Source organism: Henningerozyma blattae, chromosome 10 (genome assembly GCF_000315915.1).
Source record: "Henningerozyma blattae CBS 6284 chromosome 10, complete genome".
Lineage (NCBI taxonomy): Eukaryota > Fungi > Ascomycota > Saccharomycetes > Saccharomycetales > Saccharomycetaceae > Henningerozyma > Henningerozyma blattae.
Genome location: NC_020194.1, coordinates 386870 through 402291, shown reverse-complemented (window position 1 = coordinate 402291; position 15422 = coordinate 386870). Strand labels below are relative to the sequence as shown.

Genomic DNA, 15422 nt, shown 5'->3' with positions numbered 1-15422 from the left:
TTATACCTTCCATTTTAATTCGCAACAATTTTTGTATCTTATCCCTTTTTAAAGAAAAATATTCAACCATCAATATTATAATAATAAACATTTATGATAAACATCCTGGGCTCCGGAAATAATTATTTTCATGAATTTTGTAACTGACTTATAAAAAATATCTGTATTTTAACAAATTTTTTGTTTAATCAACGTATTTATTAGGCTTAGAAGTCAACTGATTTATAGCTAGCTTCTTTTAGTAATAATTTTGGGTACATTTCTAAAGAAGCATATCTTCTAAGTACCTCAGAAAATCAGAGAATAATAATGATCCATTTCTATGAGGTCATACGAAAAATTGTTGATAGATTTTATTCGTATATTTTATAGCAATTTGTAAATTTTTAGTGGAAATTATCTTACTGGTTGGTATATCAAAAAACTGATATTACCTTAGCAGTTCCCGACAATATATGTCACACGATGCAAGTAATAGAGTCACCGATACTAAGGAAAACGTGAACTCAGTTTAAATACACTCCTTGACAATCTTTTCCCGAAAGTAAATAGACTAGTTCATGTGACTTCTCAAACTTTTTATTTTTAGGTAATATCTATAAGCTATTGCCATAGAATAGTAACCGAAATAGCATATATATATTTTTTATTTTTTCTAGCTTACTTGCCACTTATGAATGAACCTTTTATTAGTTTACCAATTAAGTTTAAGCTTCATAATAAAAAATATTTAAGAAGTTACAAAATTCTAAATAAAAATGGTATAATTCTAATTCAAATATATGGGAAGTTAACATATTATTTTACTGTTAAAGTCAGGGTTATAAGTAAGAATATTGTATAATATTAATTTGGTTTTAGATAGTTGTTCGGATACATTATCTGGATCAGTAACAGGGATAAAATTGTGTGATAATTATTATAAAAGTACCAAACTTAAATTCGTTCATCTCATTGTCTCGTTCTATACGAGTTAATCCATGAAAAAAAATACCTTCTATTAAATAAAAGACAATGTACCTAATCTTAGTAAGATGACCGAAATAAGCACGCCCCAAATCTACAGAAAAGATTAACTAATTATGTAGCATATATTACTAGATTAGTATTCGAGCATTGATGCAGATAATTAATAATCTTCAAAACTTTAAAAGTGCTAGCAAGTTGGCCTCCAAATTGAGTGTTGTCGTGATCACTATCAGCCATTCTATGATCTGTGTTGTTTCATAAAGATGAGGTAATTATCCAGTAAACTTGGAATCCTTTATATTCATCGATAATACCGCGTGTCTAGCTTTAGCCACTAGTCAAATTTTCTACGCCATATAAAAAGAAATAGTTCTAAACTTAAGAAATTTTATTAAGATATGCTATTAATCAGGAAAGAAAGTGTCAGCAGGATACACAAACTAAATTCATTAAGAAATAACAGACTTTTTATATCATTATTTATATTATTAAGAGCCACAATTCAAAATATAGGATTATATTGTTCAATATCCATTAGTTTAAACTAGGTTGTGGTAGATCCAGACGAGGCCTGTGACGGACAGTTGGTCAGGTCATGTGATCTAGAGGATATAAATAGGATAATATACTTGTGAATAAGTTTATACTAAAAGGTGCACGAAAGAATATATTCAGAGACAAAAGGAAGACTTAAGAGATACAGAGATACAGAGATATCTGAGGAGTCGGAGATTATAGGAGATCTAAGATAATCGAAGGAGTGAGGCTGCAGGCTCACAACTGAAGAATAGGCAGGGTAGCTTTTAGAAGCTTACCCCCAAAAGTGGGATGATAGGTAAATATTTAGGTACCATACTACTATCATCAGCAGAAACTATGCTGAAGGCGTAGTCTACGAATTGGAACAGCTATTACAATTCGGCTCGTAAGAGTCATCTTCCAGAATGCTGGTTCTGATGAGAACATATGTATTATGTCCGGGAAGCTTGTATCTGGCGGGACATCGGTCTTATATAAGAGGAACGTTCTGTGAAGATGGATATTCAGAAGGAATATTCTGTTTAACGAAACAGTCTATTTTATATTAGTTCCTGGCTCTAGCCAAACCCGGGTAACATCTACAGATCTATAGAGAGAATTATTAATTACCGTAGCTAAATCCACGACAGGGTGTAATTTCATCAATGCTAATTAAATGCTTAATGTTCAATTTAAAGGCCATCACGTGATTGTAGTTAAAATATTTAAAATAAAATGCTTTCAACCAGATTCGAACTGATGATCTCCACATTACTAGTGTGGCGCCTTACCAACTTGGCCATGAAAGCTGTTTTTCTTGTGTGGTCGATACAGAAACAAGAATTAACTTCTTGGATCCAACGTCACTAACCCAATTACAAAACACCAGCAACTATGCCCACTAATTAACCTTATCGATCTCCGATATCGCTACTATAAACCATAAACAATACTAAACATATCAACACATGCAATTAAAGCCACATATGAAATAAATTAATGAGTCATTAATGCCAATCTAAGGATAAGATTTTCTTTGTTTCATCGTGAACTTCTCTTAGATTTCTTTTATATAGAAAGAAAAAGAAACCACCAAGCAAAGAAGCGAGGATCTTCTCTCTACATTATATACTATCTATTCTATTTGCACTTTTAACACCCTCATCTCTATTTTTTTGTGCTACTTTAACTTCATTATATGTTTAATATTGACAATTCTGGCATACTCTCTCTTATTGCTGTTACTATTGCTCAATATTTTCCCTTTTACCTAATATCTTTCTTTGTTGGCAACAGTAAGTCAATAGTGTTTTGCTGTATTTGTAATGGAACACTGGATAATTTTGGACTTAGTTAGCTTGCATTAGTTGCTTGCCTTTCACTAAAGCTGGAGCACCACTTTGCTGGAAAATGCTGGAAAATAATATAATTATTTTCTAATTATTTGCTAATTATTTTGTAAAAAGACATTTTTATGAAGTGTTTAATTTTCACATGCCTGGTTTGGTTCATAATTAAGGTATTTGTTAAATAAGGGAAATGTTATTTAAGGTTAAAGAACATGTATGAATGGAGCTTGTTTTAACTTACTATATAAAGAGCATATTTTGTAAATGAATATAGATGTTTATAGAGTATGTAAAAGAAGTAATCCAAATTGCATCAAAAATAATTATTTAATAATGTCAGACTCTCTACAATTCCAGTAAATTTTTATATTTATTTAGTATAGAAATATCTCCTTACTTCTCTCAAAAAGGGAATATATATAATATACAGTATATACAATGAATAGTTGGAACTACTGGGATAATTTCGAGGTAATTTATACTTCAAAGAATGGACAGATATTTCATCAAGACATTTGCTGGCTGACACTAAGATAGCGTCCAGTACATTCTAATACGTTCTCAATACTAGTAACTGGGTATTTTTAGTAGTGAGGTTACGTATGATTAGTGCATATTGGGTTATTTCTCATATTAAGTCGTAAGTAGTTGCTGTATAAACCCACAATTATGACAATATTCCACCTCCATTAGTCATTATCATAAAGCTACAGCTCTGATAGTATTCCAATGAGCAAGCTCATAAATAGTAGTAACATACTTCTTACCACCTTCTAATTGTTTCTAATATGGACTTTACTATGAACTTCTCTACTTTTTGCTGTAGGGTTATTATATTTTGACACATTTTGTCACCTCTTAGGTTACTTAATAACCAGTTTTTTTTAGTTTACTGAACAGAATGAGAAATTTTTAAGTTTAGATATATCTTCAAAAACCAAGTTCATTTCAGAATGTTTTTGTTTGTTTTGACCTGAGACTTTTCTAAAAAAAAATTCATTCAACAATCATAACTGTTGAAAATGGATGTTAATAAATATAACAGGTCGTTGTGCGTAAACAAGTAATATTTACTAGTTTAGGAATAATAGAAGAGTATGATGTACAAATAATAATACTAATAAAATCCCAATTAGGTAATTCATGTTTAATAAGATTAACTATTAAAGTAATTAGTGTGTCATAATATTATATATCTAATTATAATTATCATGATACACTAAACTGGTAAACTACGTGAATATATTTTCATTAGGTAATTCATGTTTAATAAGATTAACTATTAAAGTAATTAGTGTGTCATAATATTATATATCTAATTATAATTATCATGATACACTAAACTGGTAAACTACGTGAATATATTTTCATTAGGTATAGGACATGAGTTGGCTCTTCTCGTCCAAAATTGAAACGTATAAATAGCCTGCATAAATTCGTTTATAAGTTTGTATTTCTTATATTTATTTTTATACATTTTATTCATACCCACAAGGGTAGGAGGTTTCTATGTTATTAAATACTCACTGAAAAAGAATTATTCTTTAAATTATGTATTCTAATGTCGTACAACTCTTTCTAAACAAAATGTGTTAAACCAGTAAAAATAAAAGTCTAGATAATTTACTTTTTACAATAATCTTACAACAAAACCAAACAAAAATGACAATAACCATTGATCTTATATATTCCAATTAGTAGTTTATAATAAATATAAAACAAATCATCTTTTGGATACTTCTGAATTGGCAGTTTTGGTACTGAACTTTCAAAAGAAGTAGTATTAAAGTGATCAAATAAAATTAGTAATTTAAATGTATAAAGCGTACAAAAAAATAGCTAGGTAACTCCTACACCCTGGATTTTTGCTACAAAGTTATTCATCTATTTGCTGTTTTCATCATAGAAGGTGCTAAACTGAAGAACAGAATCTCTTTTTCATATATCTACATTAAAAATACTTTTAACCTATAAGAGACAAATATATGGGAACATGACTACTTTTCTATATGTAATATCACTTACAGCATTTTACAAAATTCTCTGAATATTAACTCAGCATATTCTACCCAAGAGTTAACAAAATTTGGACAATCTGAAAACTGCATAAAAAGCATGGTTTATAAAATAATTATTAATAAGGATTACCGCCAGTAATTATTAGTTAAAACAAACTTAAGTTACCTGACTGAGTAATCTACATATACAGAATCTGAAGAGTAATATATAATTGTATCCCTATCTAGATTTACATCACTGTATAATTTTATATTGAAAAAAATACTTCTGGAAGATTTTAATTTTCTCAAAAATACTCGTACTAGGTGACAAAGTATCCTCTTTCAGCAAATTACGGAGATCTGAGAAAGATTCTAGGTACAAGAATTTACCGTAAAGGACAAGAAATGGAAAATTGAATAATTGGCATTTTGACGCTAAGACGGTTCAGTTGTAAACGCGTTAATTGTCAATCAGTGGAGATTTAAACAAATATGCATATTAAAAATACTATAAAGAATTTATACTTTTTTGAGCTATTAAAACTTATTATTTAATAACCACGCAGATCATCAGGATACTATTTCAAATATGAAATTTGCTAAGTTTGCAGCATTTGCTTTATTAAACTCTTTTTTGGTTTTTGCTCAAGAAGATGTTGAAATTAACAAAGACATTGACGTTGATTCTTCATTACCAGCCGAAGAAGTGGAAGCTGTTGAAAAACCAAAATATATCAACTTAAATGTCACCTATAACGTCCGTGAAAAGCCAGATGAAAGTGTATACTCTTTCTTGGACTTCTACAACGGTGACGTCATGCACTTGGACTATGAAGTAGTAAGTAATGAAGATGAACTTTTGACTATTACAGGTGTTCAAGGCCAACTTTTATCTTACCCAGATGGTAACTTAGCTGCTAACATATCTGCTGGTAAAATTGGGCCATTTGAGTTAAATTTAAATGATACAGCCGAATTCAATCAATTAGTTCAATTAAGATTAGAAGAAGGCCGTTACTATTTGGCACCAAGTCTATTGGTTGTTAAGAATCAAGAAGTTATGAGAGTTGGCACAAGACCAACCTTAATTAACGTCGAAGCTCCTCCGATGTCAATTTTCAACCCTCAATTCTTATCCATCCTAATTACTATTTCTGCTTTATTTGGAGGTGCTTATTACTATGTTTGCTATATCAAGACACCAAGCAAAGCAACAAAGAAACAAGCTGCAAAAACTGCAAAAAATTTGAAAGGTGCGGCAACAGTTGATAAAAGTTGGTTACCAGATACCTACACTTCTAAAAAATAAAACACACTAAGTAATTAGTTAAACCTAGTTTAATTGGTTGTTTTTTATTTTTTTTGAAACACCTAATGACAGGGGATGAGCCAATTTTCATCATTAATTTATATCAAATTTGCTTGTTTTAAAGTCACAGAATTATTTATTCCCTATGTATTATTTATATATATTTTAATAGAGAAATCCCATATTTTAATTTTTTGCTTAAGAATTCAAAAAAAGAAAGAATCATCAACGTTCAGAGAATAAATTCAAGGAAGTTAATAAATCTTCCAATAGTCTAATATCATTTTTATAATCTAAGAAACCAGAAGATTTTTGAAAATCTAAATCTAATTCGTTGAAATAATCTACATCTTCTAATTCAAGAGAATACTTCTCCAACAGATAGTATTTAATATCATCAACCAATTCAATAGTATCAGTTTCCTGCCTACTTGAAATTCGTTTAGAACTTAGTAGTATCGCATCTTTAAACTCTTGCAGCTTTATAAAGTTTGAAAGATTCATTGCTAAATATTTCGCACAAAAATGTTCCAATCTTTCCATCTTTACAGCCCAAGAAATGAGTAGGAGGTCCAATATAGAATAATTATCTAATATTTCTTTTGATTTCGTGATACAAACCGTAGCCATTGATTTCAATCTGTTATCTTGTAAATAATCGGCTAGTATTAAAACATCTATTGAGTGGTTCCATAGAATATCAACTTCATCATAATAAAAATATCTCAATATAATATCAAATACAGAGAAATCGCAAGGGGGTAGTGAAATAATTGGACAATAATTTCTATTATCTTTATAAGACAAACTATTGTCATAATAATAATACTGAAATTCTTGAAAACCATTTTCGAACATTAATTTAAAATAATCAGATCGTAATAATATTGATAAATGACATGGGTAGAGTCTTTGCTCTCCTAATTTATTTGTAATTAATATATAGATATCTGGATAAATTCCTTTAGTTTTAAAATCAGAAACAACCTTTCGAAGTACATGTTGTTCCATTCCAGTGGATGGTAGCAACACCGAATTTAAAATAATTTTGTCATTCACAAATAGTCTCAAATCTTCTCTTGCCATATCATTAAATTTAACCTGAAATTCAACAATTAGATTTGCTCTTTCATCAGGTCTAGCTAAATGTTTCAATTTATCAAGGCTAGCAGATAAAAGTGACAGATTTAGCCAATTAGCAATCTGGATAACATCATCATATAAATTAGTACCAATTTCGTGTAACACCGGTATTAAATAAAAATATTTCAATATGATAATCAATATTTTATCAGATACCATATATATGGGGAATGGTACAGATTCTAACGCAGACCATTCATTTGCCAATAGACTTTTCAGTTTCTGACTTCTTGCAGACAAAAGAAATCTATGGAGTTTAAAACAAGAAAATTCTTTTCCTGCACTGACTGATTCATGTCCAGTTACAGTTAAATCATCAGTGGCAACGAATGGATCTCTGAATAGAGATGACAGATGAGTGGCGAAAGGCTGTGCTAAATCTACTGCTTTAGAAACATCATGTTGTATCAACAGATCCCTAATAGAATCTGTTAGAGCTCCATATATACACCTAGCACCTTCATATCTATCTCTATCACATGATGCACCACTCCTCAATAAGAGTCTGACCACAGACTCATGCCCACATAGACTGGCAAGAAATAAAGGTGTATTATCGAAAGAATCTACTGCATTAGGGTTTACACCCGCTGTTATTAGCCTCTGGGCGTCCTCTAAATCACCAACACGACACGCATAACAAAGATCCTCAAACTTCTGATTCATTTGTAGGAATCACTTCCAAACAATGTGATACTTATAACAAATTTTCTTGAGTGTTACAAGTACCTTTTAACTAACCGCTGTCAAAATTTTCTTGGCTTAGGAATTTTTCAGATCCTGTCCATATTTTTCCAACCTCACAACAATGCTTGAACGGTTTTTCTCGGTGTTTTTCCCTTTCGAATAATAATTAGTTGCTTTCGCAGGAAACTTTCACTTTCCGAACATCCCAAAATCTGCGATGGCTAAAAAAGCTCCGAAAATTGAAAAAGTTTAACAAAGGGTCTTGCTTATTCTGGTAATGAAGTGGTACACACTATTAAAAAAACGACTGTGAAAGTTAATCAACCTGTGACATAAAAAACAAGATCTAAGATTCGAATATCGCATTTTCATTTGGCCATCATATTTTTTCTCAAGTGTTACATTCTATTGATACATTTTGGTCTGTCATTTTGTAAAACTTTTCCTTTCACAGTGGGGTAATAAACTAGCAGTAAATAGTGAGCCAAAAGTTGAAAGGAAACATACAGATAGATACACATTAGGGCTTATTATTATTATTTTAAATAATTACTGTATAACTGGACACACACACACACGAAGTGTTTAATTAGTCAACAGACCTTCAGGGCAGAGCTTAGTTTTGGCTTTATTAAATAATAATATCAATTTTGACTTAAAAAAACAAAACACAAAACTAATAATAATGCATCTGTTTATCGGTAGAAACCCCAGATGTATTGTAATATCTTCCAATGGCTACAATTTGATGTTTAAAAGATTCCATAGAAGTTCTCGGTCTAATGTTAAGGATAGCCAATATTTGAAAACCCCAACAGTCGTAATAGGTAGTGTCACAGATGAGGATTTGATGGATGCCAATCATTTCATTGAGGTGAAAAATAGAATCTTGAACGGCCTGCTAGGCCTAATCACAGTAGACGGTGGTATTTATATTGTAGTCATTTCTGGTGTGCAGAAAGTCGGTTTTCCTCGATGGAAGTATCAGGATGGCCAGGTATTACCCAGTGAAAATATCTATAAGATTCTAGATGTCGACTTTTATAGTTTGGATGTAAATGTCTTTGATCACCTATTCTATGAACTATCAGAAATCAATTATGAAAAATTAATTAATGAACACCCATGTGGTTCTTTGAAGAAATTATTTAATGATGGTAGTTTTTTTTATTCAAGAGAATTTGATATTTCAAATTCAATAAAAAACCATACTTGGTCGAAAAATTTAGATTATACAATTGATAATCAAGATACAAATTATATTTGGAATAAAAATTTAACAAGTGAAATTATTCAATGGCGAAATAGGATGAATGATATCGAGAAAGTAACTTTTGATCTCGGCGGATTTTTAATATTTATAATGAGAGGTTTCTGTAAAACAACTTTAATCGAAACACCGACTTCAGTTTCATCAATCACTTTAATATCTAGAATATCAATTGAAAATAAACCAAACATTTTTGATCTGAAAGGTATCAATGATGATGGGAAGATATCAAATTTTATTGAGACAGAAATTATTGTAACAACAGAAAGATTTATCTTTTCTTATACTCAAATATCATGTAATATACCATTATTTTGGGAAATTGTGGATAATCAACTCATTGGTGGCAAAAGACCAAAATTAACAAAAAGTCCCGAACACGCTCAAGTAGCTTTTGATAGACATTTTGATAATCTAGAATCAAAATACGGTATCGTAACAATTGTTAATCTAATCAAACCAAGAAGTGAATCCCAACGTTTATTGTCAATGTCATATAAGACATGTGCAGATGCAAAGAAAATTAAGCTTATAAATTTTGATTGTAGTTCAGATTCACTTTTGAAAAGTTCCCACAAGTTGTTATATTTTTTAGAATCGGATATTTATGAATTTGGTGCATTCGTATATGATACAAATAAGGGAATTTACATAGGGAAGCAGACAGGCATTTTAAGAATTAGTTCTTTTGATTCTTTGAAAAAAGTTAATAGTATCGAAAAATTGGTTTGCCAAGAAGTGCTAGAATTAGCAACAAAAGAACTAAAAGATTTTGAATTGACAAATATCTTTGCTGAATCATATGAAAGGATTTGGTCTGAAAATTATTATTGGCTAAATAGAACATATTCTAAAAATGTTAAAAATAATATAAAAATGAAAAGAACTTATATCAAATTATTTGGGTCAAGAGTAAAATTATATGATCCATTAAATTCATTCTTAAATAAAAATATGAAAAATTTACGAAATAAATATACTTTTGAAAAGAAAATAAAAATTTTTGCAGGCACTTTTAACATCAGTGGTAAAATTTCACAAGATAGCATCCATGATTGGATATTTCCTAAAAGATTCTTCCCAATCACTCCACCAAGCTCTAAATCAAAGAAAAGTTCCTACGCAACCTGTAGCAATATTGCAGATATTTATGTCATTGGTCTTGAAGAAGTAATTGAACTAACCCCTGGTCATATGCTATATACTGATCCTTACATTAAACAATATTGGGAAAAGAAGATTTTACATGTTTTAAATAGTAATACCCATGGTAATGGTAAGAAATTTGTTTGTCTTTGGAGCAATCAACTAGGTGGCATTCTATTAATGGTATTTATGAACGAAGATGAATATATTAAAGTAAAACATATAGAAGGTGATGTAAAAAAGACAGGGTTAGGAGGTATGGCTTCTAATAAGGGTGCTGTTGCTGTGAGCTTTAAATATTCAGCAACAAAGTTCTGTGTTATTGCCTCTCATTTAGCAGCGGGGCTAGATAATGTGGAACAAAGACATATCGATTATAAAACGATCAATAAAAATATTCGATTTTCGAGGGGTCTAAGAATTAAAGATCACGATGCTGTAATATGGATGGGTGATTTTAATTATCGTATATTAATGACAAATGATCAGGTACGTAAGCTAATCATCAAAAAAGAGTATAATAAATTATTGGAACGTGATCAATTGAATCAACAAATGATTGCAGGTGCTACTTTTCCATATTATCATGAAATGGAAATTAAATTTCCACCTACTTACAAATTTGATCCTGGCACCAAAAATTATGATACAAGTGAAAAATTGAGAATCCCGGCATGGACTGATCGTATTTTATCAAGAGGTGAAGTATTAAAACAACTAAGCTATGGCTGTGCTGAAGATATTCTTTTTTCTGATCACAGGCCGGTATATGCAATATTTAAGGCAAGAGTTACAGTTGTCGATGAGAAGAAAAAAGAAGCTATTTCAAAAGAGGTATATGAGCGTATTATGGATAAGCTAGATAGAGCTACCGACGAAGAAAGATTAGAATTTCTAAATGAAGGTATATCAGTCATGAATGAATTTGAAGATAGCGATGATAATACAAGAATAGATGAAGGCGGTGATATGACAATATTTGACATTAATGACCCAAATAATAACCTTGGTAATCTAGGTAACAATACTAATAATGGTAATGATATTACTAGCAATAATAATACAAACAGTGCTGATCGGATATATTTACAGACTAATCAAGAAACCAAGAAGACGAAGCGTCTACCGCCGCCTAGCTCTGATTTAAAGAAATGGTGGATTGGTGGAGGAAAACAAGTTAAAGTCAGTTTAAATATTGACGCTGAAGATTATATGCTAAATCCAAAAAGGAGCGTAAATCCTTTTGTGGAAGATGATGAAGAACCGATATTTATAAGGCGTGTTCCAGAAGATACCGCAGAAAATGAAGTTGATAAAGGACGGGAAGGTGGGGATGAAGAGCAATATACCCAAGAAGGAAGAAAGCAAGAAGATTAGATTGCAAAGTACCGGGATATTCTCTTTGTGTAATACTAATATATATTCGATTTATTTTGCCAGACAATTCAGCAAGTGACGAACTACTGCGTATTCTCATTTAACTATAATATAATAGATATATCTAGATAATGTAACAAATACAGATATTCTAGTTCCCAATAATAACAGTAATTACAACAATAACAATATTATACACTTTGTAGTTATTTAATGGTATGGACAGAGGTTTACATAATGATATTTAATGATTTTCTAATAATTTTGTAACGACTTCCCATTTATATTTAAGAATGAAAATATTAATATATCTGCGAATAAAAAAAACTGATTGAATATGACGATATTTACTTATTGTGAAACAGATGCCAATACTCATCATTTTTGTTCTGTAGAAGGTGTTGAGTCTGAAATACCCGCTGAAGGATTCATAGAATCTAATTGCTTTAAAAATTCATCCATTTGACTTTCTATTAAATCTAATTTTCTTTCTAGTTCATCGGCTTGTAATTCACCTTTCTGTATATCTTTCCAAGCTTGAGCAAAGTTTTGTGGGGATGAAATATCACTAATATCAGCACTTTTGTTTTCTACCTTCTTATCACTGTCCTGTGTCATTTCCTTATTAGTATATGGCTATGAGGTGATAAAGTATAGTATTGATAGAGTATGATAAGTGATAAGCAGTTTATTTAATTAATTAGTAGCGATGTCTAATCAATAGCTCCATTTTCAAAAAAGGAATATAAAATCCGTACACCGTAGTATTTGAAAGTACTGTTACAAATTTTTGTGTCTGCTAGATACAATATTGATCTGCTATGTTTTATTTAAATATTATTATAGTCTTGATAATGCATTTTTCGTTTCACCCATAATAAAATATTGGGATTCGACATATCTTTGAATTGCTTGTTAACATCTGTTATCGATGGAATTACCAAAAGTGAAATTCCTAAGTTAGTGTCGCCAAATATCTTGCTATCAATATGTGGGCTATAATATTGCTACATTTTGTAAACCAAAGAATTATCTAATAGTTTCATAAAATGATCCCTAGCTATAATATGGGCATTATTCTTTATTGGATCCATTAAATGAATTTTCGGTCAAAGAACATTGTTGCTTTGGTACAAAGCTATAAAGACGTATAACTCTCGAACAGAAAGAATGACAATATTTATGTTTTTGAGCTAAATACTCTCTATTTTATTGTTATCTAGTAGATGGGGTGTGTGTGTGGTAGATCCAGACGAGGCACGTGATGGACAGCGGGCCAGGTCATGTGACCGAGAGGATATAAATAAGATAATATACTTGTGAATAAGTTTATACTAAAAGGTGCACGAAAGAATATATTCAGAGACAAAAGGAAGACTTAAGAGATACAGAGATACAGAGATATCTGAGGAGTCGGAGATTATAGGAGATCTAAGATAATCGAAGGAGTGAGGCTGCAGGCTCACAACTGAAGAATAGGCAGGGTAGCTTTTAGAAGCTTACCCCCAAAAGTGGGATGATAGGTAAATATTTAGGTACCATACTACTATCATCAGCAGAAACTATGCTGAAGGCGTAGTCTACGAATTGGAACAGCTATTACAATTCGGCTCGTTAAGAGTCATCTTCCAGAATGCTGGTTCTGATGAGAACATATGTATTATGTCCGGGAAGCTTGTATCTGGCGGGACATCGGTCTTATATAAGAGGAACGTTCTGTGAAGATGGATATTCAGAAGGAATATTCTGTTTAACGAAACAGTCTAATTTTATATTAGTTCCTGGCTCTAGCCAAAACCCGGGTAACATCTACAGATCTATAGAGAGAATTATTAATTACCGTAGCTAAATCTACGACAGGGTGTAATTTCATCAATGCTAATTAAATGCTTAATGTTCAATTTAAAGGCCATCACGTGATTGTAGTTAAAATATTTAAAAATAAAATGCTTTCAACCAGATTCGAACTGATGATCTCCACATTACTAGTGTGGCGCCTTACCAACTTGGCCATGAAAGCTGTTTTTCTTGTGAAATGTCGTAAACCAACGTAGAAATACAATACACTGAAATAGTAACTACAAAAAACTTAACTTAACAATCTTATTAACTTAACACCAGTTATCTTTTGAACTTACGAATAAAATTGTTGTTCTTCTTAAACTAAATAACTATATAAAAGAACTATATATTTATGTCTTAAGTCTGAAAAGCTGGCCTTTAAATACTTTTCAAAGGTCAACGCCAGCTTTTCCATTTTACTTTAATTGGTCTGTTTATAAACATACTTACAAGGGTAGGGGTGCTCAGTTTGAGTAATGCTGGCTAACTAGTAGAGATTATGCATCGAACAGATATCCACAGGTATGCAACTATCAGTTGTTCAGTGTTGTGGATATTTTCTAGTTAGCAACTTGTAGATGAGTATAAGGTCGATCTCGTCTATAACATTTTTTGCTTAGTGTTGATTTACCGGAGCCAACAAAGAAAGATATTGTGTAAGGGAAGATATTGAGTAATAGTAACAGCAGTAAGAGGGTATGTTGGAATTGTCCATATTGGGTGTAAAATAAAGCTAAGGTGACACAAACAAAATAGAGATGAGAATGTTAGAGATATAAACAGAGTAGATAATATAAGGTATAGAGAGGACCTTGGTTCTTTGCTTGGTGGTGTTTTTTTCTTTCTATATAAAAGAAGTCCAGGAGAAGTTCACGACAAGACAGAGAAATCTTGTTCCTTTATATACGATTAATTTGGTGTGCAGAAACTTGCTAATTGTAATTGGTAATTAGCAACTGGTCAATTAATTATCAGGTAGTTGTATTAATTGGGAGATTAATGTTTTTAAATTAGCATTAATAACTTATTAATTCATCTCATACATGGCCTTTGATATCTGGTAGTGTGTTTTTTTGTTTTTTGTTTTTTGTTTTATAGATGATAGTTTTCAATTTGTACTGTAGCGTAGTATTTCTACAGGTAGAGCAGTGATATCGGATTTGATAAAGCTTAGCTTGTGTTAGTGTGTGTAAGTGGTTGTACTTTGGAATTGGATTAGTGACGTTGGATCCAAGAAGTTAATTCTTGGTTCTATGTCAACATTAGGATGATAATGGAGTTATTCTCACCTACAAATCTCTGACGATGAATTATACATAATGCTAAGCAATTGCTAGTTGCGTACTTGTTAATATTATATCGATGTATAATTCATACTAACCAGTAATATGTTCTCATAATCACGAAAGTCGTCTAAATTGGTTAAAGTTAAGTTTGCTTAAGTTTGAAATCTCATTTTCAGTTGTTATTATTTTGTATTGAATTCCTAAGTTGGTTGACAATACCTTTGTTAACAAAGGCTGTCATTAAAGAAAAGAAATAAATAAGAAATTAGATATAGAACAATGACACAAGAAATACCTTAGCCATCCTCTTTCATATTTTAATTAAATAATTGCAGAAGAAGAATTTTGGTAGACTTTAGATGTAATCAAGACCTTTATATATTTGTTAAACAGAGAGCACTTATGTGGGCATTGCAGAATGATGAAGTCATGCAATTCAATTCTATGTTGGAGTATTATTGTAGAATTAAAGTATTGAATTATGGGAGATAAACAATGCTATTGTTATCTGAAGTAACTATGATG

At 30.9% G+C, this 15422-nt stretch overlaps 4 protein-coding genes and 2 non-coding genes across 6 annotated transcripts; 2 read left to right on the top strand and 4 right to left on the bottom strand.

The window, feature by feature from the left end:
* Positions 1-2224: 2224 nt before the first annotated feature.
* TBLA0Jtrna9T lies at positions 2225-2297 on the bottom strand. The gene has a single exon. It is a non-coding gene; the product is annotated as a tRNA-Thr (tRNA).
* Positions 2298-5426: 3129 nt separating this feature from the next.
* IRC22 (Irc22p) lies at positions 5427-6146 on the top strand (the record flags this gene model as incomplete). The annotated part of the gene is made up of 1 exon (XM_004182643.1): positions 5427-6146. One exon carries the CDS (start codon positions 5427-5429, stop codon positions 6144-6146), a length of 720 nt encoding a protein of 239 aa, XP_004182691.1.
* Positions 6147-6371: 225 nt separating this feature from the next.
* Positions 6372-7955, bottom strand: TBLA0J01770 (uncharacterized protein; the record flags this gene model as incomplete). The annotated part of the gene is made up of 1 exon (XM_004182642.1): positions 6372-7955. One exon carries the CDS (start codon positions 7953-7955, stop codon positions 6372-6374), a length of 1584 nt encoding a protein of 527 aa, XP_004182690.1.
* Positions 7956-8661: 706 nt separating this feature from the next.
* INP51 (phosphoinositide 5-phosphatase INP51) lies at positions 8662-11769 on the top strand (the record flags this gene model as incomplete). Its single annotated transcript, XM_004182641.1, has 1 exon — positions 8662-11769. One exon carries the CDS (start codon positions 8662-8664, stop codon positions 11767-11769), a length of 3108 nt encoding a protein of 1035 aa, XP_004182689.1.
* Positions 11770-12147: 378 nt separating this feature from the next.
* On the bottom strand, positions 12148-12387 carry TBLA0J01750 (uncharacterized protein; the record flags this gene model as incomplete). The annotated part of the gene is made up of 1 exon (XM_004182640.1): positions 12148-12387. The coding sequence occupies one exon, from the start codon at positions 12385-12387 to the stop codon at positions 12148-12150; it is 240 nt and encodes a 79-aa protein (XP_004182688.1).
* A 1329-nt stretch (positions 12388-13716) lies between these two features.
* Positions 13717-13789, bottom strand: TBLA0Jtrna8T. The gene has a single exon. It is a non-coding gene; the product is annotated as a tRNA-Thr (tRNA).
* Positions 13790-15422: the final 1633 nt, after the last annotated feature.